This window comes from Curcuma longa, chromosome 1 (assembly GCF_044706935.1).
Source record: "Curcuma longa cultivar G26 ecotype Majalengka, Jawa Barat chromosome 1, ITB_CL_G26_1.1, whole genome shotgun sequence".
Taxonomy (NCBI): Eukaryota; Viridiplantae; Streptophyta; class Magnoliopsida; order Zingiberales; family Zingiberaceae; genus Curcuma; species Curcuma longa.
The window spans coordinates 1,303,386-1,331,351 of NC_133861.1; the positions used below are offsets into that span (position 1 = coordinate 1,303,386).

General features: G+C 37.3%; 2 protein-coding genes and 1 pseudogene across 2 annotated transcripts in view; 2 read left to right on the plus strand and 1 right to left on the minus strand.

Moving 5' to 3' along the window:
* Positions 1-16,233, plus strand: part of LOC141830452 (vacuolar protein sorting-associated protein 41 homolog) — a 39,455-nt gene extending 23,222 nt beyond the window's left edge. The window contains exons 13-19 of the mRNA XM_074717891.1: positions 12,261-12,461; positions 14,713-14,790; positions 14,857-14,976; positions 15,130-15,210; positions 15,283-15,368; positions 15,537-15,618; positions 15,701-16,233. Of these exons, the coding sequence (XP_074573992.1) occupies positions 12,261-12,461; positions 14,713-14,790; positions 14,857-14,976; positions 15,130-15,210; positions 15,283-15,368; positions 15,537-15,618; positions 15,701-16,108 (1,056 nt within the window). The 3' untranslated portion in view covers positions 16,109-16,233. The remainder of the gene's footprint in view (positions 1-12,260; positions 12,462-14,712; positions 14,791-14,856; positions 14,977-15,129; positions 15,211-15,282; positions 15,369-15,536; positions 15,619-15,700) is intronic.
* Positions 16,234-19,662: 3,429 nt separating this feature from the next.
* On the minus strand, positions 19,663-23,602 carry LOC141841501 (large ribosomal RNA subunit accumulation protein YCED homolog 1, chloroplastic). Its single transcript, XM_074729677.1, has 2 exons — positions 23,003-23,602; positions 19,663-20,207 (listed from the first exon to the last, which is right to left on the minus strand). Exons 1-2 carry the CDS (start codon positions 23,557-23,559, stop codon positions 19,796-19,798), a joined length of 969 nt encoding a protein of 322 aa, XP_074585778.1. The 5' UTR covers positions 23,560-23,602; the 3' UTR covers positions 19,663-19,795.
* A 1,705-nt stretch (positions 23,603-25,307) lies between these two features.
* On the plus strand, positions 25,308-27,683 carry LOC141836764 (uncharacterized; annotated as a pseudogene).
* The last annotated feature ends 283 nt before the right edge of the window (positions 27,684-27,966 follow it).

Here is a 27,966-nt window from a genome sequence, read left to right on the forward strand (position 1 = left end):
AATCACTGGAAAAATTAGTAAATAAAAGAAGATAATGAGCAAAATTGAGCTAATGGTTAGCGGTGCTTGGTTGAACTATGATAATCTATGAAGAATGGGGGGAAAAATATTTATTGTATTATTCGAGTTAGAGATAATTGTCAAGATAGGAGATGAGTTGTCTGTAACTGGGAGTTTTAAATACTTATGATCATTTTTGTACAAGGATGGAGGGATTGAAAGAGATGTTTTACATAAAATACAAGTGGGATGGTTGAAATAGAGGAGAGCGTCAGATGTTCTATGTGATCGTAAAATACTTTTAAAAGTTAAAGGAAAGTTTTATAAAATGGTGGTTAGAGTCACTATGTTATATAAAGTTGAATGTTAGGTTATGACTCGAGCACATGAATAGAATATGAGAGTTGCGGAGATGAGGATGTTAAGGTGAATGTGTGGACATACAAAAATGAATAAGGTAAGAAATAAAAATATTAGAAAGAAAGTTGGGAGTTAGGGTTGCATCCAAGGTTTAAAATATCGAGCCATGTCGAAGTTTCGGTCCGGAACTAGAATGATATAATTTCGGTACCGTATCGTATCGTGTCGATATAGTTTCAGTATTTTTAAAATATAAAATATATTAACTAAAATAAAAAATTTAATTTAAATATTTAAAAATAAAAAATAAAATATTTTTTAAAAAATAATAGGATAATTTTATGAGGCTTTAATTAAGCCTATTTAAATTATTTCTAATTATAGATAGGAGTTGATTATTAAAATTCTATTAAAACCCTAAGTTAAGAAAAGAAAGACCACGATTGGCCACGCACGACCAAGGGTGCACACGGCTTGCGCGATGCCTCCGGAGGCGTTGTCGGACTTGGATGACACCTCCGGACGGTATCCCGGTCGAAACGCCTGTGCCATGCCGGTCCGCGGGCGGAATAAAATTTTTCTCCGGTATTGCGTGATACAACTCGAGATTTCAATCCTTGGTTGCACCTATTGAGAGAAAACTCCCGAAGACACGTTTAAAATAGTACGACCATGTAATTAGACACCAATAAATGTTCTAGTTAGATGATATGAAACTATAATAAATGTGCACATCAAATGAGGAAGAGAAAGATCAAAAAAGACTTGGTTAGCAATAATAAAATAAAATTTATTTAAATATAAATGATGATATAATAGGGGATAAAGTCCAATTGCGTAAAAGGATCCATATAATCAACTCCACTTAGTGGGATAAAAATTGATTGTTGTTGTTGTATTATTAAAGTTAGAGAGAGAAAATGTAGATACGTACCCAATAAGATATTGAAGGCAAAAATTAAAAGGTCTTCTTGATATTGATAATAAAAAAGAAGTGTTTTTAAGAAAAAAAATAACAAACACTATATAAAATCTATTTTTGGAGGAAAATATTATGATAAATTCTGAAAGTATAGTTTTTTTGTAATATTAGATTATACAGTAAATTCCCAAAGGGCACACTTTAAGTTTACTTTTTCTCAAAAGGCGCCCCCAAATTTCAAAATTCCTAAAAGGACCGTGTCAATTGACACAAACTTTGAAATTTTCTAAACCTTCTGAGCAATGTTGGGAATCTTTTACGATGATAATGGAGGGCACTCTTGGATTCCAGGATACTGCAAAAACTTACAGGAGTTGGAATGAGCCTGATCAGAGTTTTTTAAGTTCATCAATGAGTTTTGATTGAAACCCATTGATGGACCTAGATGATTTAGATTTATGAAATTTTACAATAAGATGGAAGTGTGGAACGTGTAGAAGGTATATATGATGTTTAATTTTGATCCTAATACACGTAGTGGAAGTTATGATCATGTGCCAACTAGCATAGACTGTGGTGCTGGTTTCTGAAGACCAACACCTAGTACCACAGTGGTGCCTGGTCTTCAGAAACCAGCACCAATTGTGAGAAGGGTAGAACAAGTGCATTGCTTGAGCATGACTTGTTCCCCTAAATGAAGCCCCTGTAAATTGGGCAGGAATAGGAAAAGGATATCCATAGTTCTGCAGAGAAACCACGTATTGAGTTATCATTTGGAGGCATATTAGTGAAACTCAAGTTCACTGATACTCTTAATCCACTTCATCCAATTTTTTCTTGGTAATCATCCAATGTTATTTATCTCCGACATTTTTTATTTCCAAGTGCCACAAACAACCTTTCTATGTTGGAAAAGAACATTTTTATATAGGCAACTTACACAATGGCATTGAATAATAAAAAGCAAGAAATGTCTCCTATTTTTCAATTTAGCATTTGTGTAAAGGTTTGTTTGAACTTGAAAATTTGGAGAAATAGGAGCAACAAGATTTACTCTTCTTTGAATAGGATGCCATCTTAAAGGAGCAGAAATATTTCTTTAACTCCCCCTTCTTTATGTGTACTTTCTGATCTTCCCAACTCCTCGCATTGTGGAATTCATTCTGCTTGCTACCCATCTTTTCCATCACTCTCATTTCTCTTTAGTGTCAACAAGTTTACACGAATTACTAAGCTTCAGTATGAGGTTTTCACCAACATATGTTAGAGGCCGACTGATACAAATGTTGTGACCATTGAGCACTACATAAATAAAAAATAGTGATATTTAATAGCATTTAGAACTTCGAACTCTTTTAATCATGCTAACTAGAGTTCTCTTTTTGTTTCCATTCACCCCTCTCACATTCTTAACTTTGGAGAAACATCAACTACTTATTATTTTAGTGCCAACACATCATCAAACAAAATGTAATATAGATTCCCCTTTATGCCTACAATTAGTGTCACAATCAGGATTCACTTTGTGAGAGTTTCTAAGTGTAGGATCGGGTTGGACCGGCTAGAGGGGGGTGAATAGACGGTTAAGAAGAATATCACTCATATCACTCGTCTTTTAAAAAAGAAACTTGGTTGCAACTGGATCGTTGCTTCCAAGGCAGTTAATACTCAATTAGAACTCCTTTAGACAGAAAAGCCTTTATAATTGTAGCACAGAGACTTAGAGAGAAAATTACAAAGTAAATTGATACTATAACTTCTAAAACTCTAAGTCTTATTTATAGTCCAAGAAAGTAGATCTGGATTGTTGGTCGTAGATGAACTTTCTCTTGGCCGTTGATCTGTTGATGCGATCCTAACCTGTCACGTCCCGAGAGACGGCTGTAAAAAATTCGGCAGCATTTCCCCTATAACAATTTAACCTTTCCTAGATACATTTTAAGGTACAGGCCCACACGACCATCTATAATCCAACATATGTAAATACAAGACTAAACCCACACGGCCATATACACATATCCAACACATACATATGACCATAGTAAACTACAACAATAAATCAACAAGGTATGACCACAGTAATAGCCGACAACGAACTCCATTAGACTACGAAAATAAAAGTTGTGCTAGCGGAAGTAAAACAACGATAAAATCCACGTATACATATGTAAGTCCAAAAGCCACACATCGAACGTAATCCAGAACCACACCTCCCCGTATAAACCGAAAACTACACATCGGAAACAAGACAGAATTACACGACCAAATAAAATCCGAAAACCAACAATCCGAAAACACACAGGGGAAGGCCAACTTCGCCTTACTGTGAGATGAGGGCAGTCCGGCAGAGCTCTAAGCTTCAATCCTTATCTACTACCTGAGGAGACAGAAAACCTCAGGGTCTGGGTGGTGAGTATAAAAATACTCAGTGGGTACTAGAATGAAAATGTACAATATAATAAGGTATCAAAGGAATATAAGCATGGATATTAAAGGTACAGTCTCAACAATTGATACATAATGAAACAAGGTTAATATACAACGAACAAGTAATAGTTAACGGAAATCATGCAAATGTAAACCATGTATGTAATGCCATACCATGCAATAACCATATAACAAATAAGTGCAACAAACAAGTGCAACAACCATAAATGCAGTAACTACCAACACTACATGCGCACATGCAACATACGACAATATGCATGGTCACTATCGGCTCGCCACCCCCAGACACCCGCACAATGAACTGGGGCACACGACAGGACAACTGCACACACTCCAACAGTAGACCACTACACGTGAGTAGGGAGCGGGGGAAAATGCCACTGACTGCACTCAACATCCCCAGACACTCACACAATGAACTGGAGGGCACAACAGGAGTCACCCGCTCCAACAACAAGCCGACTACACGCGAGGGGGAGGGAGGGGCAGTATCCTAGGAGAGCTATCTAGCTAGTCCTGGTCGCACCCACACAGTGCTATAATGTTCTGACGGTACCACTATCATCAATGGCCTAGTGAGAGCCAACAACAATAACATATTATGATGCATGCTCAGTTTAACATATAATTATACATCTACCAACATATATTCAACATTTATCATGATAGGTCATCAAAGAGTAACAACAATTAATGAGACTATATTGAGGGTAAATAGATCATATCAAGGTCAACAATAAGTGTCAAGCAACGAATGTAAAGAAGATAGCAATAGAATAATTATGCATTACGAAAAGAAGACTCGTGTTGACCAAGTATAGGAGTACCCACCTGATTGACGAATCGTCGCAATAAGAACCCTAATAAAATCCTCAGTGTATAGTAGGATCAACTAATCAAGGTCCTGAAAAATAAAATAAAACATCCTCTAAATATCACATTATATTAATTTCCATTAAAGAAAATTCTAATCGATTTTAAGGTTAATCTAACCCAATTAAACCAATTTAACATAGCTCAGTTGATTTAACTTAAACTGAGTTTTAAATCTTTTCATACTTCATTCCTTCCTTCATTAACTTCTAATGTGAGTCAAACTAACTTACTATTTCGGAAGAATCCCCTAATCATCAATTAACCTAATCTAAGTCATGCAAATTTTAATGTCAGCAAGCTAATCCAAAACAAAATTCTAACAAACAAACCCCTCAACAGATTATAACTAACCTACTAGAATTAATCAACATTTTGCCTCATAGATTGAATGTACGAGAGATACATCAGCTTAGAAGGCTGCTATTAAAAGCAATGCTCATGACCTTGGAAGGTTTTTATAAATACAATGCTTGTGGATTCAAGATTAAATATCACTTCGAAAACCAATTCATACAGCTAATCGATTCTCAGAGAGGATATAATGCATATAGGTTTTGTACTCTTTAAGGCAGGAATCATCTAACCAAAACCAAGCTAGTTGTTCAGTTTTACAATATTTCTTGGACTCTTCATCTATACCATTTGTGCATACATCACCACTGATCATGTTTTTCGCATATCATTGTTTCTAAGAACAACCATCACACACTTAGACCAAGGTTATCAATCATCATGTAGTTGTTAAGCATCTGTTATATGGACATATTTGTTTACTTTAAGCTTATATTTCAAATTGATAGTTGATAATTTCACCTTAATATTTAAATTGACAGCACATTCATAAGCCCTACATTCTATGTGGTAAGTGGTTACCATAATCATATCTCTAAGCGAAAGGGATCTGAAAAGATGAGATTGAGGATCATGCCCAATCAACAGAGGAAGCTGTGATTCCTAAAGTGATTCTCACCAACTACCCTTTTTCTTACCGACGAAGGAGGTTGCGGTCGGCAAGGGACAGTGGCAGCCGACGGTGGCTGCTGTGGCGCGGGCAGAGAGGAAAACATGGCGGTGCTGGCCGGCAAAGGGGGAAACGAGGCGCGGCGACAGGGGAGAGCAGGGCGCGGCGTGGAGGGCAGTCTAGACGGCGGCGCTGCTTCTCTGGTGGACCACCGAGAGGAGGAAGGCGTTCTGGCGTCGGTGGTGTTGGCTCCAAGCGGCGCTGGTTGAGGATCGCATGGGCACACGGGGAAGGAGACGCAGCGCGGGGCGCAGGGTGCGGCGGTGAGAAACAGGGCAGAGGGAAAGGAATTAGGGTTTTCACTCGTGCCTTGATCCCTTGGTCTCCTCCGGTTTTTATCGCCGCTACAGGCGCGAGGAACTCGGCGAAAGGAGCGGCAACAGCGACGGCGTCCTCTGTTGGACACGATCTTCGCGCGAGGAAGACGAAGTTGTGACGCTTGGTTCGGCTTGGGTCGCGTGGGTCAGGCCGGAAGGAAAAGAAAGAAGCTCGGTTCACTTGAATCGGGTTCGGACTTATTTACTGTGGCAAACCATCTTTGCTTTTGGTTCGCTTGGTTCGGTGATCAAACGGCCTCCGATTTGATCTAAATCAGTTTTGTTGAATTCGTCTTCACTAGATGAATCTTTCCATCGTCTCCGTTTTGATAAAATTTCTTCCATCACGAACCAAACCAAGTTGATTTCATTTGGTTCAAAACTGATCCACTAAAAATAAGTAAATAAAATAAATAAAATAAAAAAATAATTTCTTAGTATCTTACATAACCGTTGATCGGAGATAGGCTTTAATCGTAGCCGTTGATTAAATGAGGATAAACTTTATCTTTAATAAAAGATAAAGAGAATTATCCTTAATAAAAATTAAGTATTTATCTTTTATATGATAAAAGATAAATCATATCTTTTCTTTTTATTTTTTTTCAAAAGCCACGTCCAAAAGGTTCAAGTCTAAGTCTTCTACTCTGGTCAAAGTCAATAGTCAAAAGTCAACGGTCAAAAGTCAATAGTTTGACTTTTGTTGACTTTTTGTAGAATCGTCGGTTGGGTGATTTCTGGCCAACCGAAGTTAGACTCACCCGAATCCGACTCCGGCTTTTCGCCCTACGAGTGGGCTTCCTCTCGACTTTTTGTCCTTTGGATGTCGCGCACGTCCTTCTCGCTCTATCGGCGTACTCTTTCGTAGCTTCCGCGTCCCTCGGATTGCACCGAGCCCGTCGGCTCACTTCCCTGCGCAATCTTTCTCGTCCGCTACGTCTTACGCTCGACTTTCTCCATACCTAAGTTCCTGCACACTTAGCAGAGAGATTAGAACAACACAGGATCTAACTTAATCGAGTTGATCACATCAAAATTAACCGGGACACCAACACTAAGCGTATCAGGGTGTGGCATTTGGGCATGGCAAATGATGCTCAATAAGTGGCTTTTCTGCATAACTATGGATATTCTTTTCCTATTTCTGCCCAATTTACAGAGCCTCCATTTAGGGAAACAAGTAATGCTCAAGCAATGTCCTTTTCTACCCTTCTCATATACTTCACCCACAACCAACATTGTAGTGCTAGTTTATGAAGACCAACAACATAGTAGTGCTCATGATCGAAAATCAACATTATAGTCTGTGTTAGTTGGTACACGATCATAACTTCGCCTACATGTATTAGGACTAGGATTGGACACTATATATATCTTCTACACACTTCACACTTCCATCTCATTGTAAAATTTTAGAAATCTAAATCGTCTAGGTCCATCAATGAATTTCGTTCAAAACTCATTGATGGACTTAGAGAGCTCTGATCGGATTCATTCTAACTCCTATAGGTTTTTATAGTTCCCTGGAGTTCAAGGGTACTCTTCGTTATCATCATAAAAGATTCCCAGTATTGCTCAAAAGGATTGACACGAACCTATAACTTCATGTAGGAGACTTAGAACCAAGATTTTTCACTATATCTACTTTTTACACACTCTACACGACCATCCTATTACAAAAATTCAGAAATCTAAGTCGTTTAGGTCTATTAGTGAGCTTTGGTCAAAACTCATTGATGAATCTAAAGAGCTTTGATCGGTCTCATTCCAACTTTTGTAGGTTTCTGTACTGCCCTAGAGTTTAAGGGTGCTCTCTGTTATCATTGTAACAAAGAGATACAATTAGTGTCATAATCAGGATTCACTTAGTGAGAGTTTCTAAGCGTTTCAGGGTGTGGCATTTGGGCATGGCAAATGATGCTCAGTAAGTGGCTTTTCTGCATAACTATGGATATCCTTTTCCTATTTCTGCCCAATTTACAGAGCCTCCATTTAGGGTAACACGTAATGCTCAAGCAATGTCCTTTTCTACCCTTCTCACATACTTCACCTACAACCAACATTGTGGTGCTAGTTTATGAAGACCAGCACCATAGTAGTGCTGGTGATCGAAAATCAGCACTATAGTCTGTGTTAGTTGGCACACGATCATAACTTCGCCTACATATATTAGGACTAGGATTGGACACTATCTATATCTTCTACACACTTCACACTTCCATCTCATTGTAAAAGTTTAGAAATCTAAATCGTCTAGGTCCATCAATGAATTTCGGTCAAAACATATTGATGGACTTAGAGAACTCTGATCGGATTCATTCTAACTGCTGTAGGTTTCTACAGTTCCCTGGAGTTCAAGGGTACTCTTCGTTATCATCGTAAAAGATTCCCAGTATTGCTCAAAAGGATTGACACAGACCTATAACTTCAAGTAGGAGACATAGAACCAAGATTTCTCACTATATCTACTTTTTACACACTCTACACTTCCATTCTATTACAAAAATTCAGAAATCTAAGTCGTTTAGGTCTATTAGTGGGCTTTGATCAAAACTCATTGATGAATCTAAAGAGCTCTGATCAGTCTTATTCCAACTTTGTAGGTTTCTATACTGCCCTAGAGTTTAAGGGTGCTCTTTGTTATCATTGTAACAAAGAGCTACAATTAGTGTCACAATCAGGATTCACTTAGTGAGAGTTTCTAAGCGTATCAGGGTGTGGCATTTGGGCATGGCAAATGATGCTCAATAAGTGGCTTTTCTGCATAACTATGGATATCCTTTTTTTATTTCTGCCCAATTTACAGAGCCTCCATTTAGGGAAACAAGTAAAGCTCAAGCAATGCCCTTTTCTACCCTTCTCACATACTTCACCCACAACCAACATTGTGATGCTAGTTTATGAAGACCAGCACCATAGTAGTGCTGGTGATCGGAAATCAGTACTATAGTCTGTGTTAGTTGGCACATGATCATAACTTCGCTTACGTGTATTAGGACTAGGATTGGACACTATCTATATCTTCTACACTTCACACTTCCATCTCATTGTAAAATTTTAGAAATATAAATCGTTTAGGTCCATCAATGAATTTCGGTCAAAACATATTGATGAACTTAGAGAACTCTGATCAGATTCATTCTAACTCCTGTAGGTTTCTACAGTTCCCTGGAGTTCAAGGGTACTCTTCGTTATCATCGGAAAAGATTCCCAGTATTGCTCAAAAGGATTGACACGGACCTATAACTTCATGTAGGAGACTTAGAACCAAGATTTCTCACTATATCTACTTTTTACACACTTTACACTTCCATTCTATTACAAAAATTCAGAAATCTAAGTCGTTTAGGTCTATTAGTGGGCTTTGGTCAAAACTCATTGATGAATCTAAAGAGCTCTGATCGTTCTCATTCCAACTTTTTTCGTTCTTATAAGTGTAACTTATAAGTTTTTTTCCTTTTAATTTCTCTTGTACTTCTTTATTCCACTATCATGATTCTTTATTTGGTGGTGTTTGTCCTCTTAACTCATGAGTATGCTTTTAGTTATTATTTTAAATGTGATGTCATCTTATCCCATGTTGCATTCATGTCGCTATGTGTTTCTCTTAATACTTGTGCTCCTATCCAAGGTTTAAAATTTTGAGCCATGGTCAGAGTTTCGATTTATGATCGAAATGATACAGTTTTATACTTTTTTAAATATAAAATATAGTATAAGATTAATAATTATATTATATTATAAGATTAAGAATAATTGATTCAAAATTTAATCAAAATAATAGTATATTTTATAACATTAAGGATTATATTATATATATATTTTTGTATCTTTATGGAAAAAATTCTTAGTCGAAAAAGGAAAAGAAAAGATTCCTATGAATTAAGGGAAACAAAAAGGAATATTAAAAGGTAAGTAAATAAAAAATCAATGAATGAAAGAGAAATGAAGAAAAAAATAAGATAATGAAAAGGGGAAAAAATAGTGAAAGAGAAAAAAGAAAAAATAGTAAAATGGAAAAAATTAGTACGAAAGAAAATAAATATGAAAGGGGAAAGTAATCAATTAATAGGAAAGAAAGAAAAAAAAAGGAAAGAAAAGGAAAATGGTGAAAGAAAAGGAAAAAAGGGGAAAGAAAAGGAAAGGAATTAATACTAAACAAAATATAAAGAATGAGATTAAAGAAAGGGGAAGAAAAAGAAAAAAACTTAGTCACAAGGGGAGGGGGTGCAGGCTCTCCACAATGCAAGGCAGTAGTGGCCTCGCGGCCTTACCTGATCGCTGCGTGGTCGCTACGACCTTGCGCTGTCGGAGGCCTACACTACTAGAGTTTTAGCGTAGAAGAAGGTTAGATCCAAACCTAATCTCCTTGTTGTTATCATCTGTTGTTACCTTCTCTTTAAAGATATTTTGCTTTCCATCGTTTAACTTTCACCTTTTGATTCTAGGAGCCATACATCTTTTCCTTCTATTGAAATCATACTCGATGCACATATATAACACCACTAACTTATGTTAGGTGGTTAAGTTTTCTCCAGAGATGGCATTGCAATCTTTATAAATTTTTATATCCCTCTCGCTAACCACAAGAAGTTAATTTAACGACTTATTGTTCTCACTTTTAAAGTAACTATGTGTTCTTATCTCTTTTTGAAAAACATATTAACTATTATAAGTTTATATGTTATCACATATAGTTTTTAAAATTAAATATAGTTTTTTTTCTTTATTTCTTATTCCAAAATCATAATCCCATGCACCCTATCATATTTCTCATTTTTTACTCCTATGTGCTAATTAAGATCTCCTTAAAGTCATCTCGTTTGTCGGAATTTTTTGAACTATCTTATCTAATTGTTCCTAAAACTTATTTGTGTCTTCATCTAATCTTATTTGAGGTGCATATATGCTAATTACATTAATAGTTTCTTTTGCTACTATTATCTTGAGAGTTATAATCCTATCTCCCTTCCTAATTAATCCTATTATTTCGTCCTTTAATGAACTATCTACAATAATACATACTGCATTTCTCGGTTTACGCTTTCTTGTTTACCATAACTTAAAATTTTAAGTTCTCTATCATCTTTGCCTTCTCTCATTCTTATTTTGTCTTTTGTAAATATAAAATATTAATTCTTCTAATCATTGTATATACTACCTTCATTGTTTTTTCGATGAGTATTTCTATGTTCCATGTTCCAAATCTAAGACTATCACTATGTCTATAATGCTTGCATACATAATATTTGTCTATGTTTGAACATTGGTTGACAATAATTTGATAGATCCATACATAATACACAATCTTCCTCCTTTATCCGAGCTTAGGGCTGGCCATAATGGAGTTTATTCACAATGGGCAGAGTTAAATTCGACAAAGAGACAAGCAGGGAGAAATGCATAAATTTGTGTTTATGGAAAATAAGAGAGTTAAGAAGAATTTACAAATAGTCTAGATTGAAGTTAATAAATGCTTGAATTTGTTGATTTTATAACCAAAATATATCCAATAGTCTAATGCCACATTTTATAGATTGGTAAAGTAAACTGAGTCTAAGATTACCCAACTTTGCACATTGTGATTAATGAAAATTAAGTCTGATTTTCACACCAAGCTCCTATTTAGATGTCTAGGAGGCTATTCCAAGAGTTATTCCACTTTTCAACTCGCACTTTAGCCTGCCCAACAATTTTTTTGGTATGTCCTCCAAGGGAAGACTCTCGTGGGGAAGTCTTCCCTCGGAAGCTCATAATGACACAGGAGGTCTGTTCCTTGCAAGTGATGCCACATTATGGAATGGGCTGAAGGAAACAAGTGACACAGGTTTGGATAGGAGAGAGTGCAGTCCGATGTACTACAAGGTCGACTGACATTTGTGTGAAGGAGATTGTTTGTAGAGGGAAGATGAGCTTGGAAGGTTCTGGAGGTGCTTGCAGGTGGCAGGTGATGGAGGGGAAGGCTCTTGTGGGGAAGTCTTCCCTCAGAAGCTCATAATCACCCAGGAACTCTTTTCCTTGCAAGTGATGTCACATTGTGGAAGGATTGGTCTGAAGGAATTGTCATAATAACAACTTGAAGCAATTGCTGCAGTGAGGAAAATGTTGTATCAGCAATTTCGGTTTTTTTGACAGTGTTATTGTATTTCATCAGTTTCCGTTCCTTTATCTTTATTATTTATTTCCATGGAATAGATCCCATGGATTATAAAACTTATTTCAGTATCTAGTTGTTCATCATTAGTATAATTACTACTACTATTATTATTTTACTGTATGCCTTTGAGTATCATCCTATTTTTGTTGCATCATACAGGTTGTGGAACTTATGCTACTAGACAGTAAAAGAGCCGTGAATCTCTTGATCCAACATAGGGATTTAATTCCGCCAACTGAAATTGTTGAACAACTTTTAGGAACAAGTAGAAAGTGTGATAAGAGATACCTAGTGCATTTATACCTGCATGCACTGTTTGAGATTGATCCACAAGCTGGGAAAGATTTTCACGATTTGCAGGTGATTTCCTGTTTCATTTATTAACATTTAGTTGTTTAGAAAAGCTGCAATACATAGTAATCTCTTCCATTACCAAATATGTATTGAGCAATTGATGTTGCATTTTATTAACTCAGCCAATTTCTATGTTATCAATTTCTGAAACATGACAGAAAATAGAGTTCTCTAAGTTTTCTAGGATGGCAATATCACTCTTGATGACCTACCTAGACAAAGTAAATAACCGCCAGTATCTGATCCTTGCAACATAATTTTAATCTTTCTTTTTGATTGAGACTTGAGTTGTTTCATGAGCTTTGTTCACTATAATAGTGAAGGAGCAAATGATTGAATTAAAGCATACTTGAGAAAATAGTTGTCGAGATTTTGGTGAGTGTCCATAGTGAATGTTTTTCAGCTACCTGTGTCTACAGGGTCTGCTGCAATAATTTGGTCTGTATATTTGATTTCACTTATCTGGCAAATATGGATTGTTTTTTTTTTTTTGGATCAGGTTTCTCTGCTACAATCAGAGTTTTCCATTTCATTGTTGACCAACTAGATTCATAATGGTATTCACTATTCAGTTGTTTCTACCTGTATATGCATGTTGAGCCCTTCCTTTTGATGTCTTTCCACGGAAGACGTAGGCAAGAAGGTCAATAAAATTTTTGCTTATAAAAAGTAACCAGAGCTATGCATCATCATTATCAAGCCATGTTTACCCCAACTGTTTGGAGTTGGGTTCCATAAATCTTATACTTTTAGGCACTATTATATCATCATTGCCTTATAAAAAATGTGGGTTTAACATTTGTGATGATAGGTTCAGACAATTTTCACTGACTATCTTGACCTAACACAATCCTTTCCAATGCAATGTGGGTCCTACTCCAGTATAACCTTTTTTTTAATTCTCAGAACATCATTGGCAGTTTTTGTGTTATGCTCTTCCCTTCAGTTGCATTCTGATTTGAATGTTATCTTGTAACAGCATTTGGAATACTATCTTATCACTAGAACTTGGTGTGGTAGCTAGTATGTCAAGTTGATTCTACAAATCTATAGCAGAACACAACTTGGTTTGAGATGGATTGATTAAACCAGATCTAGGCTTTTCTACTAGAATAATAAGTGAAAGCCAATTCATAATTGGTTCAGACCATATTATAATCTTCTATTGGATACTGTTTTGGTCTCAAATGGGGTTCAAGTCTCAAATATGACTGCAGTGTCCTCAGAGGCATACCTACCTGTACTCCTTGCAGTGGGAAGATCATTCTTTCCTTTTCCAATCTTTGTTTACCAATTATACTGTGCAGCGCAAAATCAATATTTGACACTATGGTTTAGGCAAAAGAAAAATCAATGTTTTGAGAGTCACAGGAATTATTGGCGATCAATTGCTGCTATTCATGTGGATGTCTGTGATAGAAGAAAGATGGATAAGAAGGATGCTATCTTATTGCCTTATATTTTTTTTCACTTTTGGCTGTATTTAGGTTTTGTTCTTCATGAATTGTTTATGGTTTAAGCTGATTCTTTTGCAAATTTTAATAGACACATGTAACCCACTTTCATCTTGTTTCGATATGGACCCAAAAGATGTTATTTCCAAACAGTTTCCATCGCCATTAAAGGAATGAATTGATTGAGTTGTCATGGGTATTTACAGAAGGGCATGAAGTAATCATGTGCCATAAAGAGGTCACATTAATTACTTTAGTTAGTTGTTGAGTTTTATAAGTCACCTGTCTTAGGATTGTTTCAGTCCTTTGGTTTAGTCTTTCATGTTTATTTGTCAGTGGCTTTTATGATCATCAAAGTAGATGAAAATCTAAGAAGGGATCACTGTATATTCATTCAAAAGAGATGTTGTTGTCTCCAATAAATGCTAGGAGATGATTAATCAATGAGCCTCATCTGCCTCTTCATCTGTGGTAAGGTTTCCTTGGTGTGTATGAGAGCCGACCATGGGTGACCGACTGCCTCTTCTCAAAGCTCAAACAATAAGCGACGACATGTTGAGTACTGCATCTGCAGCAAAGTACATATTAGACTGTATTGATGCATTGGTGTGGTTGTTTTTCATCTGATTTGACAGTTGTCAAGCATCATTTTATCTTTTAAGTTGGCTACATGATAAACTGAGCAAACATTATCGCCGAAGTCAATTGACTCACAAACAACATTTATTAATGCAGCATCTCCTGTTCTCCTTTTTTTCTTTTCTGTGCATCTATGACATTTAGCTTTTTTTTTTTTTCAATAGGTTGAGCTTTATGCGGAATATGAACCAAAGATGTTACTCCCATTTCTTCGCAGCAGTCAGCACTATAGACTAGAAAAGGTTTATCATTACATCTCAGCATTGTTTGTCGGTTATTTTGACCAGTAAGTGACTGTCATTTCTCAGGCATATGAGATTTGTATGAAAAAAGAACTTGTTAGAGAGCAAGTATTCATCCTCGGAAGGATGGGAAATGCAAAACAAGCTCTTGCCTTAATCATCAATAAGTTGGAGGATATGGAAGAGGTATCTGCATCTAGTTCTTATGTTTCAACCTTTCTCCTCCACTTCTTGCCCTTTTCTGCATTTTACTTATCAAATGCTTCTGTTTCCCATCCCTGCATCAGCAAATTATTGAATTCCTAAAGTTGATAACTTTGAGTGCCCAATTACATACAGGCTGTAGAGTTTGTGACTATGCAGCATGATGACGATCTCTGGGAGGAGTTAATCAAACAGTGTCTCAGGAAACCTGAAATGGTGTGTAAAAGGAATAGTCGTTTACATTATATATTCCAGTATATGAAGGTGATCTTTCATTTGAATGAGCAGATAGGAATGCTATTGGAGCACACTGTTGGTAATCTTGATCCTTTGTATATTGTCAAAAAAGTTCCAGATGGATTAGAGATTCCAAGGTGAGGTCAATGGTACTACTTTAGGCCATTCAATTGCATGTTTTATTTATCCATCTTTTTTCTTTTTTGTTTGATAACTTGTTCTTTCAATGTGTACACGAAATGATTTCAATTGTATTATTTGATTGTGTATCTTGTGAATAATACTCTCTCCCTCATTGCCTTTAGGTTGAGGGATCGTCTTGTCAAAATTATAACAGATTATCGAACAGAAACGTCTTTGAGACATGGATGCAATGCTATCCTCAAGGTTCAATTCCCTTCTCAATTCTTCCTCTGTATATTTTTTTCCGACTTCTTATAAATGTTTCACTCATGATATATTTTTTTAGACTGACTGCGTCAACCTTTTGATCAAGTACTATAACGAAGCTCGACGTGCAGTCTACTTGGGTATTGAAGAAGAAGCAGTGCGCAGGAAAAGGGAAGATGATGCAGCTAGCCCAAAAGCTGACAGATCAGCAAATGGTGGTGTAAAGAATATGGTAGTCAAGTCCAAAACTAGGGGAAGCGGGAGATGTTGCTTGTGCTTTGATCCATTTTACATTCAGAGCATTTCTGTTGTGGTTTTCTTTTGTTGCCATGGCTACCACGTCTCCTGCCTTATGGGTGCCTCTGGTTCCATGAATGAGACAAATAATACAACCGACAGCGACGACGACGATAACAGTGAGAATGAGGATAACCGATCGAGTGGATCGCAGATGCGATGTGTGTTGTGCACTACAGCCGGTCGTTGAGCCCCCTACTCAAAGAGAATTTTTTTGAGTGAGTTGATTGCCGAGTTTAAGTGAGCATGTATATTATTTTATTTTTGCCGAATTGGCTTTCTGCACTATTTGTTTATATTTCTTGGTTTTGCTAATTTGATATGCCATGATTGTTTTGTATTTGCAAAGCCTTAAGTTTCATCAGCCTTGGGGGTGTATTTAGAAGTTTTAAAGTGAAGTAGTCAAGAGGAGTTGATTATCACCATCGCTGGATGTTATCATACAGGCGTATAACCCAGAACTGCCTGTTTAGGTTAAAAAAATAATTACCTGAAATTTAAAGATAAATTGATGCCATTGTTTTTCCCCTCGCATCTTTACTTTGAAGGTTAACCCAAATCACCTTTTGCAGAAGTAGAATAACTCAAATCACGTACTGAGGTTTTAAAATTCCCAAATCACTTATCCCGTAATATCCCATTTCCTTTCCACGTGTTCATCCGGAAAAAAAAAAAAACTTCGAATCACTTTATTTTATTTTTTCTTTGTCTAATTGCAATTAAGATTTTTCTATACTATATGCATATTTAGTTTAATTCATTAATCCACTTCAAAAATTTAACTTGAATCCTTTGACATTATCAAAAATTTAGATTCGATTATCTGGTACTTTTTGCATTAACACTCAGGTTCCAACTTCGACGTCTACTCGGTCTCACATATCGATCTCTTTTTAATCTCGGGTCCTGACTTTGACATCTGCTCGATCTCATGTGCTAACCTCTTTTTAGTCTTCGGTCTCGACCTCGACATTTGCTCGGTCTCATGTGTCAACTTCATCTCAGTCTTGGGTCCTAATCTCAACTTCTGATCTCGGCGTCCGCATGTGATCTCGATCACATGCATCGATCTCATCTCAACTTCGAGTCTCAACTTCGACCTCTTACACTGACTCCGTCTCAATCTTATGTTGAGTCAAGGGAATCAATTTTCCTACAAGATTAGAAAATCCTAAGACTGTTTCTCTCGGAGAAACAGAAAAATATCTAGGAAAATATGGATAATTGAAACAAGTATATCGAAATATAAATACATATTTCGAAATCTTTCTAAATTGGAACGTATATTTCAGAATATATTTTAAATGGATATTAATCTATAAAATATTGCCAATACACATAGGTATACATATGCATATACAAAATCTTAATTTTTTCAAGTCTTTAATCTTCTTTCTCACGTAAAACTCTAACTTGAGCGTTAGAATGACTTGCCGAGATCCATCTCTGGTATCATTCTAATCTTTATTCTGCGTGCTTTTTAGATCTTTTTGTCTTTTCCAACGAATCTTCAACGAGCGTGCACGTCAACAGTTCGTTGTCCGATGGTTTGATCATCCACAGTATTTCATCGGAACAGGGAGAGAGGGTTTTTTTAGGGATGAGATTATTTGATATTTTTTGATCAATAGTTATGATTTAGTATTTGTTAATTATTCTCCGAACTATAAATAAAGAGTTCATTTCATCATCTTCTCTATTTTCATCTCTCAATTTGAAATCTTAATCGCTTTTGACTTCAATTCTTCAATTATAATAGAAGGAGAAGATTCATCATCTCAATCTCGGGGGGGGGGGGGGGGGGGGGGGGGGGGGGGGGGGGGGGGGGTAAAGAAATAGTCAATCTAAATGAGGATCACGATATTCAATTTATCGATGATAAACCTGAGTAAGCTCCAACACTCGAGACATAAAGAAGTACGAATGATGATACTTCTAAGATTTAGGATAATCTTTTGAAATTCTAAAAGATACGTAGGCAACTAAAATAAGTAAAAGTCATACTTTATATTTTTTATAAATTTATAATTTTAAAATATTTTTTAAATAATAATAATCTTGAACTATGACTAATCGTAAATCGACAGTTTTGAATCATAAACTGTAACCGTCTTGGATGGTTAAGGTTATGGGCCAACCTGTCAGGAACTGTCGAATCGATGATTTTAAACTATCGAACTATCGATTCTGAATCGTGGTCGAGTCTACTAGACTGGTGGTAGGATCTAGAATTAGGGGTGAGCAATTAGTTAATAATTGAACCGACCAAATCAATTAAATTGAAACTAATAAAATCTAATAAATTAAATGGATAAAAATTAATTAATTTAATTATTTATCGAATTAATAATTTTAAAAATTTATAAAAATGTTGGTCCACCAACATCAGTCGAATTGAGTGCTATATTAGCCCCCGGGGCATAGCTGAGTTGGTTACGACGCAACAGACTTGCAGAAGAGGACAAGAGTTCGAATCCTGACGAAGCCAATCAATACCCTCCTACGTCGTGATCAACTGCAGTTTCTCGATTTACCTCCTTCACAGATGATCGTGGGGCCGACCGTGTGGGATCGCTAAGGTGGCAGATTCCACCTTTTGCAGAAGAGTACTATATTATAAGTAGTTAGCTGATATTGTTAAATTTAATCTGTTTAATTAATTTTTGAATTTGAAAAATTGAAACAGATTATCCGAATAAATCAAAATAATCGAGATTGTATTTTTTTTAAAACATAAAATTTTAAATAAATTGAATCATTTTTTGAATTTGATTGATTCAATTGATTAGTTTAATTTAATTAATCTTTCACTAACTTGAGGAAAAAAAATAAAATTCACCATTTCAGTTGTTTTATATGATCGATCTTACGATTATTTATAAGGAGGTAAATTAAAAAGCTACAGTTAACTATTACGGAAGAGAGTATTGTCTCAGTATCATCAAGATTCAATCCTTATCTATTTCAATAAATTTGTTTTGTAATAATCAATTCAATTATGTCTCGAGGACAATTAATCTTTCATCCATCCCTACCGGCAAGTTGTTTATCTATTCGAGATTGACCAATCAATATTGCGAATTTTTGGATGACTGGACAGTATTGGAATGAACGTATACTATACCCAATTTAATCACTAAATTATCTTCATTAATTCAAATTCATTTTATCCAATAACTTCTTAAACGCTTATTTTATATTTACTATAATCCAATTAAATTTGTCACTGACTTTAATACACACTAATTATGAGTCATTCACGTTTTCTCTATAATCACATAGAAGCTACTGATACAATCCACCCTTATTCGATCCTCATAACATGAAAATTGTAGAAATTTTCAAGAACCAAACTGTGAACTGTTTAGGAGGTAAAAGGTGTCTCCGATCCTTGCAATTATTTTTACAATGAAGAAATAAACTTCATCTTCTCGAGTATGAAGGCGTAGTTTGGTCTGTATATAATTTCAATTTACTAAGTTATCATTAAGCAGCCAAACAAATACTATTCCATATTACAGTTGTGTTAAATAAAATTAAATGATATCAATACACTCAGAAAATTAACATAATGATTTTTTTTTTCACACTAGAAATCTACACCAGTATCTATATTAAACACCATACTACACAGGCTATATATTTAGCTCGTTTCACTCATCTGCAGCCGAATAGTAACTTGGAAGTGGTCAATCCCTCCAAATGCAGTTTTTACAGTTGAACTAACTGAAAGCTTTGTTTCAACCAGATCAGATCAGCTTCTGGTGAGTGATTAATTCATCGAGTCATCCAATCGAGTCCAGTTCTAAACACTGCCAGCAACCTGAACAGATCAATAATAAACCGGCATCTAATAAGTTAAACCAGCATACTGCACTCATGTTTTATGCATTTGCTTCCTTAAATCCTTGAGAGGACCATACTCTTTGGGTACTCCCTTAACAGCATCTTTAGTGCAGTTGCAACAGCTTCTGTTGAGATTTGTGCCACAACTCAGGCAAACCCCTTTGCAATTTGTATCGCACAACCCATTTAAAGAGATCTCTATGTGGATAATGTCTCGAATGTGCTTCGAGATGTCAATTTCCTTTTCTTGAGCTGGAAAATAAAGTTGGTCATCCAAGTCTATCTCCTCATCATTATCTTCTTTTCCTCTTTCAAAAGTGCCTTTGTGTCTGTCTTCTCCAAATGTGGTCCCCATATCTATTACATCAGGTTCTTCCATTGGATCCTCGGTCAGTAGAAGATTCAAGTTTGAGAAAACACATTCCGCTGCAGGTTGAGCGCACCTGCAAAAACAAGAATAGACAAATGGCCATAATAACTAGATCTTAATCATAGTTGGAAACAAAAGAAAGAAACAAGCATAGCCAATAATGAACAATTCAGAATACACTAGTCGAACAAAACATCAAAATAGACACCTGTTGTAAACAAGAGAGTTAAGATAAGTACTCATCTTTTTGAATCCTAGAATAGTCCTCCAGATGGTAATATTCTGAAGATATGAATTGTTAGAAGGCTTCAAATAAATCAGTGTAGAAAACTAAATGAAGGTTTGTCGACAATGGATGGAAATCTCTCTTTTGGCCTTACAAACATAATGAACTGACAAATGGACTCAATAGAAAGGTCTCTAGGATGCAATATAGTGTTTGGAGGATGATAGAACCATTAGACGAAAGAAATAAGCTGTTGCACAAAAACATGCTGGATTCTAGCCATAAATCATGTCAAACAGTTAAAAGCCAATAAAAAACGCAAGTAGTTGAAATATCACAAGTATAAAAAATACTCTTCTTGAAGTCCTTTGCACAAATTAATAGCGAACAGTATAAGAGAAACTTTACGTTTGCAATATTTTTACTACCATGTAAAGATACTTAATTTTGTGTTTCTTGGCCTGCTGTGCTTGATAATTCTGGCATATTATTCTTAGTCTTTGACAGACATTGTAGCCAATGATTAGATTAGAACTTTTCCAAGCACCACACTTACATATCATCTTTTGCATGGGAAGATAGGAAACACTATGTTCAACAGAACCCTATATTTACATAGGTTAAAGATGGTTAGACTTTGTTATTAATTCACAATTAGCAAGTTAGTGATCTTCAAGGAAACATTAGTTGTTCTGCAACCCCAAAATGACAGCAGCCAGAGATATAAGATACAAGAAATCATATTAATCCCAATTATTTGGGTTCAGGTACAAGGATGTTATCCATCCATTTATCTCTATAAAAACTATATCATTAGTAATATCATATCTCTTAAACAAAGTTTAAAATACAGGTGCCAGTGTTGGAGTCAGTTCCAATGGCTTGACAGAATGGTAGGTCTTCAGTGTCCATTGGATTACAATGTGTTGGTAGTGCTCAACAACACAAGGAAGATGACAAGGAAGAATAAAAAGAATACAGGAAATGGAAGAAGATTTACGCAAGACTAAGAAATTTCCTCTTCATTACCACTTAGGGTTCTGCCAGTTCATTAGAGAAACTTCATTGTTGGTTATTGCAACCTGCCAAAGGTCTTCTTCAGGCTTGCTTACGAGTTTGGCATTTGTTGGAGCTTCATTGTTCACCTTTGAACTAGTGTTGAGATTTTGGTTGGTGTTTTATTGCCAGCAACTTCACCAAACAGGACAAACGAACAAAATTTACAACCATGCTCTTGAGCCACTTTTAGTTATGCTAACTTTAAGTTTCTTTAGTGTCTTCTACCCCTCACATCTTTATTGATTCAACTTGTCTAACTGCAAAACCCATTGATCCGCTTTAACATGTCTCTACACTATCTTTAGTATTATCTCTCATTTTATCCTTGTTGCCCTCATACACAAGTATTTTGTTTTATCTTTTGTATGAATGGATGAATCCATGTAAGCATATTTCATCTTGGTTACACTAACTTTTCTTTGCATATTGCATATTATTTTCTAACTGACCCATCAAGTATGAATGTCTGTACCATACTTGCATAAAAAGAAGAAAAAAAAATCATTTTAGCCTAAGTGGGGCACACAAGCCTACAAAAGCTCTCTTCATTTCAATTGTCTAATCTTTGTGCTATTAATAAAATCATTGTCCTCATCTTTCATCAATGTTCTTTCTTGAATAAAATATTCAAGTATCAAAACTATTATTTGCAAGAATTTGTGTCCATCCATCTTAATTCTTCCCTGGTTTATTTTTTTGAATTAGTGAAAAATACATGTCACATGTCCAATTATAGTCAAACCTATTAAGGATATAAATTGCATTTTATGAGGTCTAATTATAGATAATAATGGAGTAGATAAAATTCTAAACAATGACAATCAGAGAAATAAAAGCAAATCTCTCCAAAGTTAAAAAGAAAAAGAAAAAAAACAAGGATAATCTAAGCAAATCCTAAACCAAAAATGAAAAGAGAAACAACTTGAGAACTACAATAGCGCACAAAATTATTATGTTAACATCTTTTTGATTGACAAGTAACATAAAAGAAAAGATGGTCATGAATGAATCACATTGTCAGTTACTGTGTGATAGGTTGGCTACATAAAACTTATCACTTCGTTGAGGTCTATCAAACACTATATCACTAATAATATTTTTAGAGTTTCTTTGATTCCCAATACCTCATACACCTTCCAGTCAATTGTTTAACTAGTTTAGCAATAGTTGATTATGAATGAATATCCGTCCTAAAGAAGGGGGGAAAAACTTGAATTAATAAATTGTATCATAAAACTGCATTGTACAAACAACTGTGCTACCAAGAATAATCATCAAAAGATAAAGACCAAGGATGAAAGCTCATTTACAGTCTGGGCGAATGAGCCTTTCTAAGCCTCATTTACAAACAAGGGTAGGTTTCAAGAATGAAGATTGACCAAGAGAAGAAACAACTGGTGATGGTGCATTCTTCAACCTATCTCATATACATGGATTGAGAAAAGGGCTGACCATATTATGAGAAATAATCAAGGGTAACAGCCAATTTATAACAAATAGATCGTAACCAATTGCTTGTTACAGTTTCTATTAGCTCTGAAAGCACAAATTGATAGATTCTGGGATAAGAAAGAAGGTTGCACCTATTGCAGCCGAGCGTAATAACAGTCCGCACGATCCCATCGAGCCTTAGCCGGCGCTTCCTTTTGGTGATGTCGAGCGAGACAAGCACGGGCGTCCCTTCGTCGCCAAAGGTGGAATTTTTAGGTCTCCTCTTCGGAAGCCGGATCCCCATAGCCGCTGCCCGTGACCGGGACACTTCACTGGAGAGCTTCCCGAGTCCCAGACGCTCGAGGGTGGTGCAGTACTCAACGTGGGAGACCGAGGCGTCCCGGCGGTATACTATCGCGCCCTCCCACGGCGACCCAGCGAGGTCGCCATCCCCTTCACCGTCGCTGCCAAGGTCGCCTAGGATGTCGCTGAAGTCGTTGATCTCGGAGACAGTGAAAGATGAGGCCTTTGTGAGGGTGTGAACTTTGTTAACTGGGGACCGGGAGAAGGGAAACAGGAGAGATTTGGAGGTGAGAGCGGAGCGGCATGGAGATGGAACCAAAAGGCGAACAGACGGGGAGGAATTGGGAGTTAGAGGATAGAGATTGAGGAGATTTGGGAGGGATGCGTGGGCGAAGGGAATCGCCATTTCTCGCCCTCTCTTCGGCCTTTTGTTCTCAGAGGTTGAGGGTTTGCAGTGCGAGGAAGAGGAAGACACGCAGTCAGGGTCCGAGAGTGATAAGTTAACACTTTTTTATTAAATTATATTAGTTAATTTATAAAATTTCATCAGCAATTTTCCAAACCTGATAGCTTCCAAATCGTACAGGTCATTTTGAGATTACCTAAATCGTATAGTTTTACGTGGGTTCAATTTCCATTTTACTTTTGATCTCGTTGGCACGACAATATCACATGCGTATGAAGCAATGTGGCTACTGGGATTATCATTTTTTTACAAAGACCACTTCGAAATTGTATTCGTGTCTTCTTAGAGAAAACAACTTTCGTCCGAACCAAAGGCGATGAGCAACAAATGGTGTAACTTATTTTCCATTAGAAAGATGATCTTCTACTAAGCGAAAAAATTAAACAGAGAGAATTTGACAAATGTCAAATCGATGTCTAATATTTTTCAATGAACTGTGCAAGTTCTTGTCAAAAAAAAAAAAAAAGGGAACGGAGCATAGTTTAAAATTATAGCTCCGATGGAGTTTCATATCCAATGAACTTTTTAACTTATTGTATGCAGAAAAGACAATTGTAGCTCCGGTGCAGCTTCTTTTCCGATGAACAATGCAGTTTATGTCTTTAATTATCTTCAAGAGATAGTTGCTCTCGACCACATGCCTCCGTCCTGACCACAAAGTTAAAATTGATGAAATCTCGCTCCAAACAATAGCTTTATCAATTCTCTGTTATTGTATTAGAATAGTGTTCAAGCGAGGTGTTGGTTGTTGGATGTAAAAATTAGCATTATATATGGAACATTGTCAACAAATAGTAAAATATCGATTGATGTGGCGGAAATATATTACCTCCACGTGTCATGCAGGATAAAGTTATAAAGTTGGTTCATTTTTAAAATTAGAAAACGCTAAGACCATTTCACCTGAATAATAAGAAAAATATTTTGAAAAACATGAATAAGTAGAATGCGTATATCGGAATAGAATCTCGTATCTCGAAATATTTCCAAAACAAACACTAATATTTCGGAGATCAACTCTATAAAAGGTTGTCTATACCTATGGGCACAGGTATGCACACATCAATTCTAATTTCTCTAAGTTATTAAACTCCTTCTTTATGCAAAATCCTAATTTGAGCGGAGTAGCTTGTCGGGACCCACCCCGGCGCCATTCTAACTCTTTTTTATGTGCTTTTTAGGTTTCTTCATCTCTCCGGGCAACTATCTTCAAGAAGTGTGCACGTCAGTAGTTCGTGAACCGATGACTTAATCATCCACGGTGTATTGGTCATAACAAATTAACACCGTCTATGAAAAATCTGAGCCGAGACGCTGCGATGGTTAACACCGAAAGAATTAATGACAATCATGACTCTATTGGAGAGAAAAGCTACTGCAAGAAAATCTTCTCTAATAGCATGCGATCCATCTCCCCTTTGGATTAAAATCCTAAGTTTCATTTCTCTCTAACCGATGAAACCTTATATCCTCTATCTCCTCTTCTCTCTTTCTCCTCCATCTCTCCTCTCCGATCACCATCCAAATCTCTATCGCCCTCTGATCAATCTTTGATTCCTCATCTCCTCTCTTTGGTCCCCCTCGACCGTCGTCTCTGATCGGAAGAAACGCCTGAAACAAACACAATTATGCAACGACCCTTGAACCTTCCTCTCCAAATCTTGACCCGACATGTCCTCCAAGATGCCATGACGATTTTTTGTTCATCCTCGTCTTCTTCTCACTTCTTCTTCCTCCTCTCCTATCTTCTCCTTCTCTCCCTCGCTGTCGTCGAAGACCACTCCTCAACTTCTAACGGCACCACCATCTACGATCTCCTCCCTCGGCATAGCCTCCCCTCGAGTCTCCTCCCTGACATGGTCAAGTCCTTCTCCCTGAATACCAACGGAAGCTTCTCTATTGATCTCGACAACCCTTGCTATATTGACTTTGAGTACCTCATCTACTACGAGACCAAGGTCTCTGGCGTCATCAGGTACGACGACATCAAGGACCTCAAGGGAGTCAAGGTCCGTCGGTTCCTGATTTGGATGGAGGTCGATGCCATCAAGGTCGACCTCCCACCTTCCTAGTATATATACTTCTGATAGCGTTCCGCAAGTATACGGAATGTCGTCAAGTAATAAAAAGATCGAATCCACAGGGACCGTGGAATTACTTACTAGACCTAGCACAATAAGGTGGAGAGAATATTGAGCATGAGTTGTGTGGGGGAGATGGGAGTGTTCTAAAGTACTTTATCCTAGAAATCGGAGAAAGGGATCGACTGTGACACTTGGTTGTGAAACGATCCTAGGACTTCGGACTCCTCAGAGTATGGATTGATTGACTTGGATCCTCTACTTTTCCTCAATAATTGTTCAATTGTAGGGATGTTAACCAATTTATCCAATTCAACCTCGTCAGGTATCCTCGAATTAATGCATTGGTGTTCTTACGTCACTCGTTGTCGGTTTGAAATGGTTCTAGAAGCCCGGTTCAAGGCATTCCCGTGTCACTCAGGCGCCCCGGAGTACTAAAAGAACCCTATCCCCTGTCACAGGATATCTTTTTACGGATCTCTCCCCAACAACGAATAACCGCTAACTATCCCTCATAGGAATTTAACTACGCATTAGGAAACCCCTCGGAACTCGTCCGGTTCAAGGCATTCCCCCTGTCACAGAGCGCCCCGGTGTACGGCCTAATGATTCCCCAATCTCATAGTAAATCCCTACCCTCATGGATTCACACAAACATAATTTATCATCAAGCACAAGCACAAATCCACAAAGCAATAGACAGTTAAATCATAGAAAACGGTAGATTAATCAAATCCAAATACAATCATCCATTACATCTGATTCATCCTACATCCTAGAATCTAGGGAATCTACTCCATAGTGTGGAGTTTACAATCCATAGGAAGGAAAGAATACATCTCACTCCAAAGATGAAACAAAGAAATGCAGAAATAAGACTTATCTTCCCCCTTCGGACTGCAATCTCGGCGTAGACGGGATGAGGATGGACTGGAGCAGTCGGATCGGTGGATGGATCGTCGAATCTCGCTCCGAAACAGGCGTCGGTGGCTCTAGAACAGCTTCGGTGGCTCTCCAAGGTCTCCCCCCTTTCCTAGGTCTCAATAAGGACCTATTTATAGTGCAGGTCACGAATGCAGCACGCCCCCGTGCACACGGCCGTGCCTGAGAGGCACGGCCCCGTGTGGGCGTCGGGCACAGGAGGAGGCACGGCCGTGCTTTGGGGGCACGGTCGAAGGCAGTCAAGCCTCTGTTCTGGGGCACGGCCGTGCCTCTGGGGCACGGTCCAGACTTGTCTCCTTTCTATTTGAAGGCACGTCCGTGCCTGTGAGGCACGGCCTAAGCCTGTCTTCTCCTCATTTGCTGGACACGGCCGTGTGTTTGAGACACGGCCAGCTGCTTGGACCCTTCTATTTTGGCACACGGTCGTACCTGGTAGGCACGGCCAACAGTAGTGGCTTCCTTCTGGATGGAGACACGGCCGTGCCTGTGAGGCACGGCCATGACTTGGCTGGATTCTGTTTTGAAGCATGGCCGTGTCTTTGAGACACGGCCTCTGGCTGCTGCTGAGGGGAATGTTGGCACGACCGTGCCAGTGAGGCACGGCCCAGGCTTGATGATCTTCTGTTTGGGCACACGCCCGTGCCCTGTGAAACACGGCCAGGAGGCTGAGAGACACGGCCGTGCCTATGAGGCACGACCCTGTCTTGCCTTGTCTTCAATGGATACTCCGTTTTTACCCGTTTTTACTCCATTTTCCACCCTGAAACATATAAAAACACGAGCAGATCTCCGAACTAGGAAATGTAAGATATGTGTCTAAATGCATGAATATGGGATGCAATGCACACAAAATTTAAGCAATAAACTCAGAAAGATGTGCAAATAAAGCATAAATACATATATACATCCTACGCACATCAACTTTCAGCTTGTGTGAATCACATGAAGCTCAACGTCGAGTAGTTTCAAATGATGCACTCCTACAAAGGGAATAAGGAGCTCCTAGAGGGAGCCCAGGAGCTTTTCGATTGGTCTCTATAGCTCTAAAATGACGCTACACATACGACGAATAAGTTGGAGACTGCTTCCTAGCTATAAGATCTAAATGATGTGTAATTTTCTAGAAGAAAAAAATGATTTGGCTATCCTGCAACTGTGACAGTGTCGGCTCAAGACTATACTCTCTAGCATATGTCATCAGATAAGGAGTTATCCCTACCATTATTGAAGTAGAGTCTCAATATTGAGCATAAGACTCTTTTCGGATCATTAGGATAATTTCTTTAACACTCTTTATCTTATAATTTATTCATCAGATTACTCA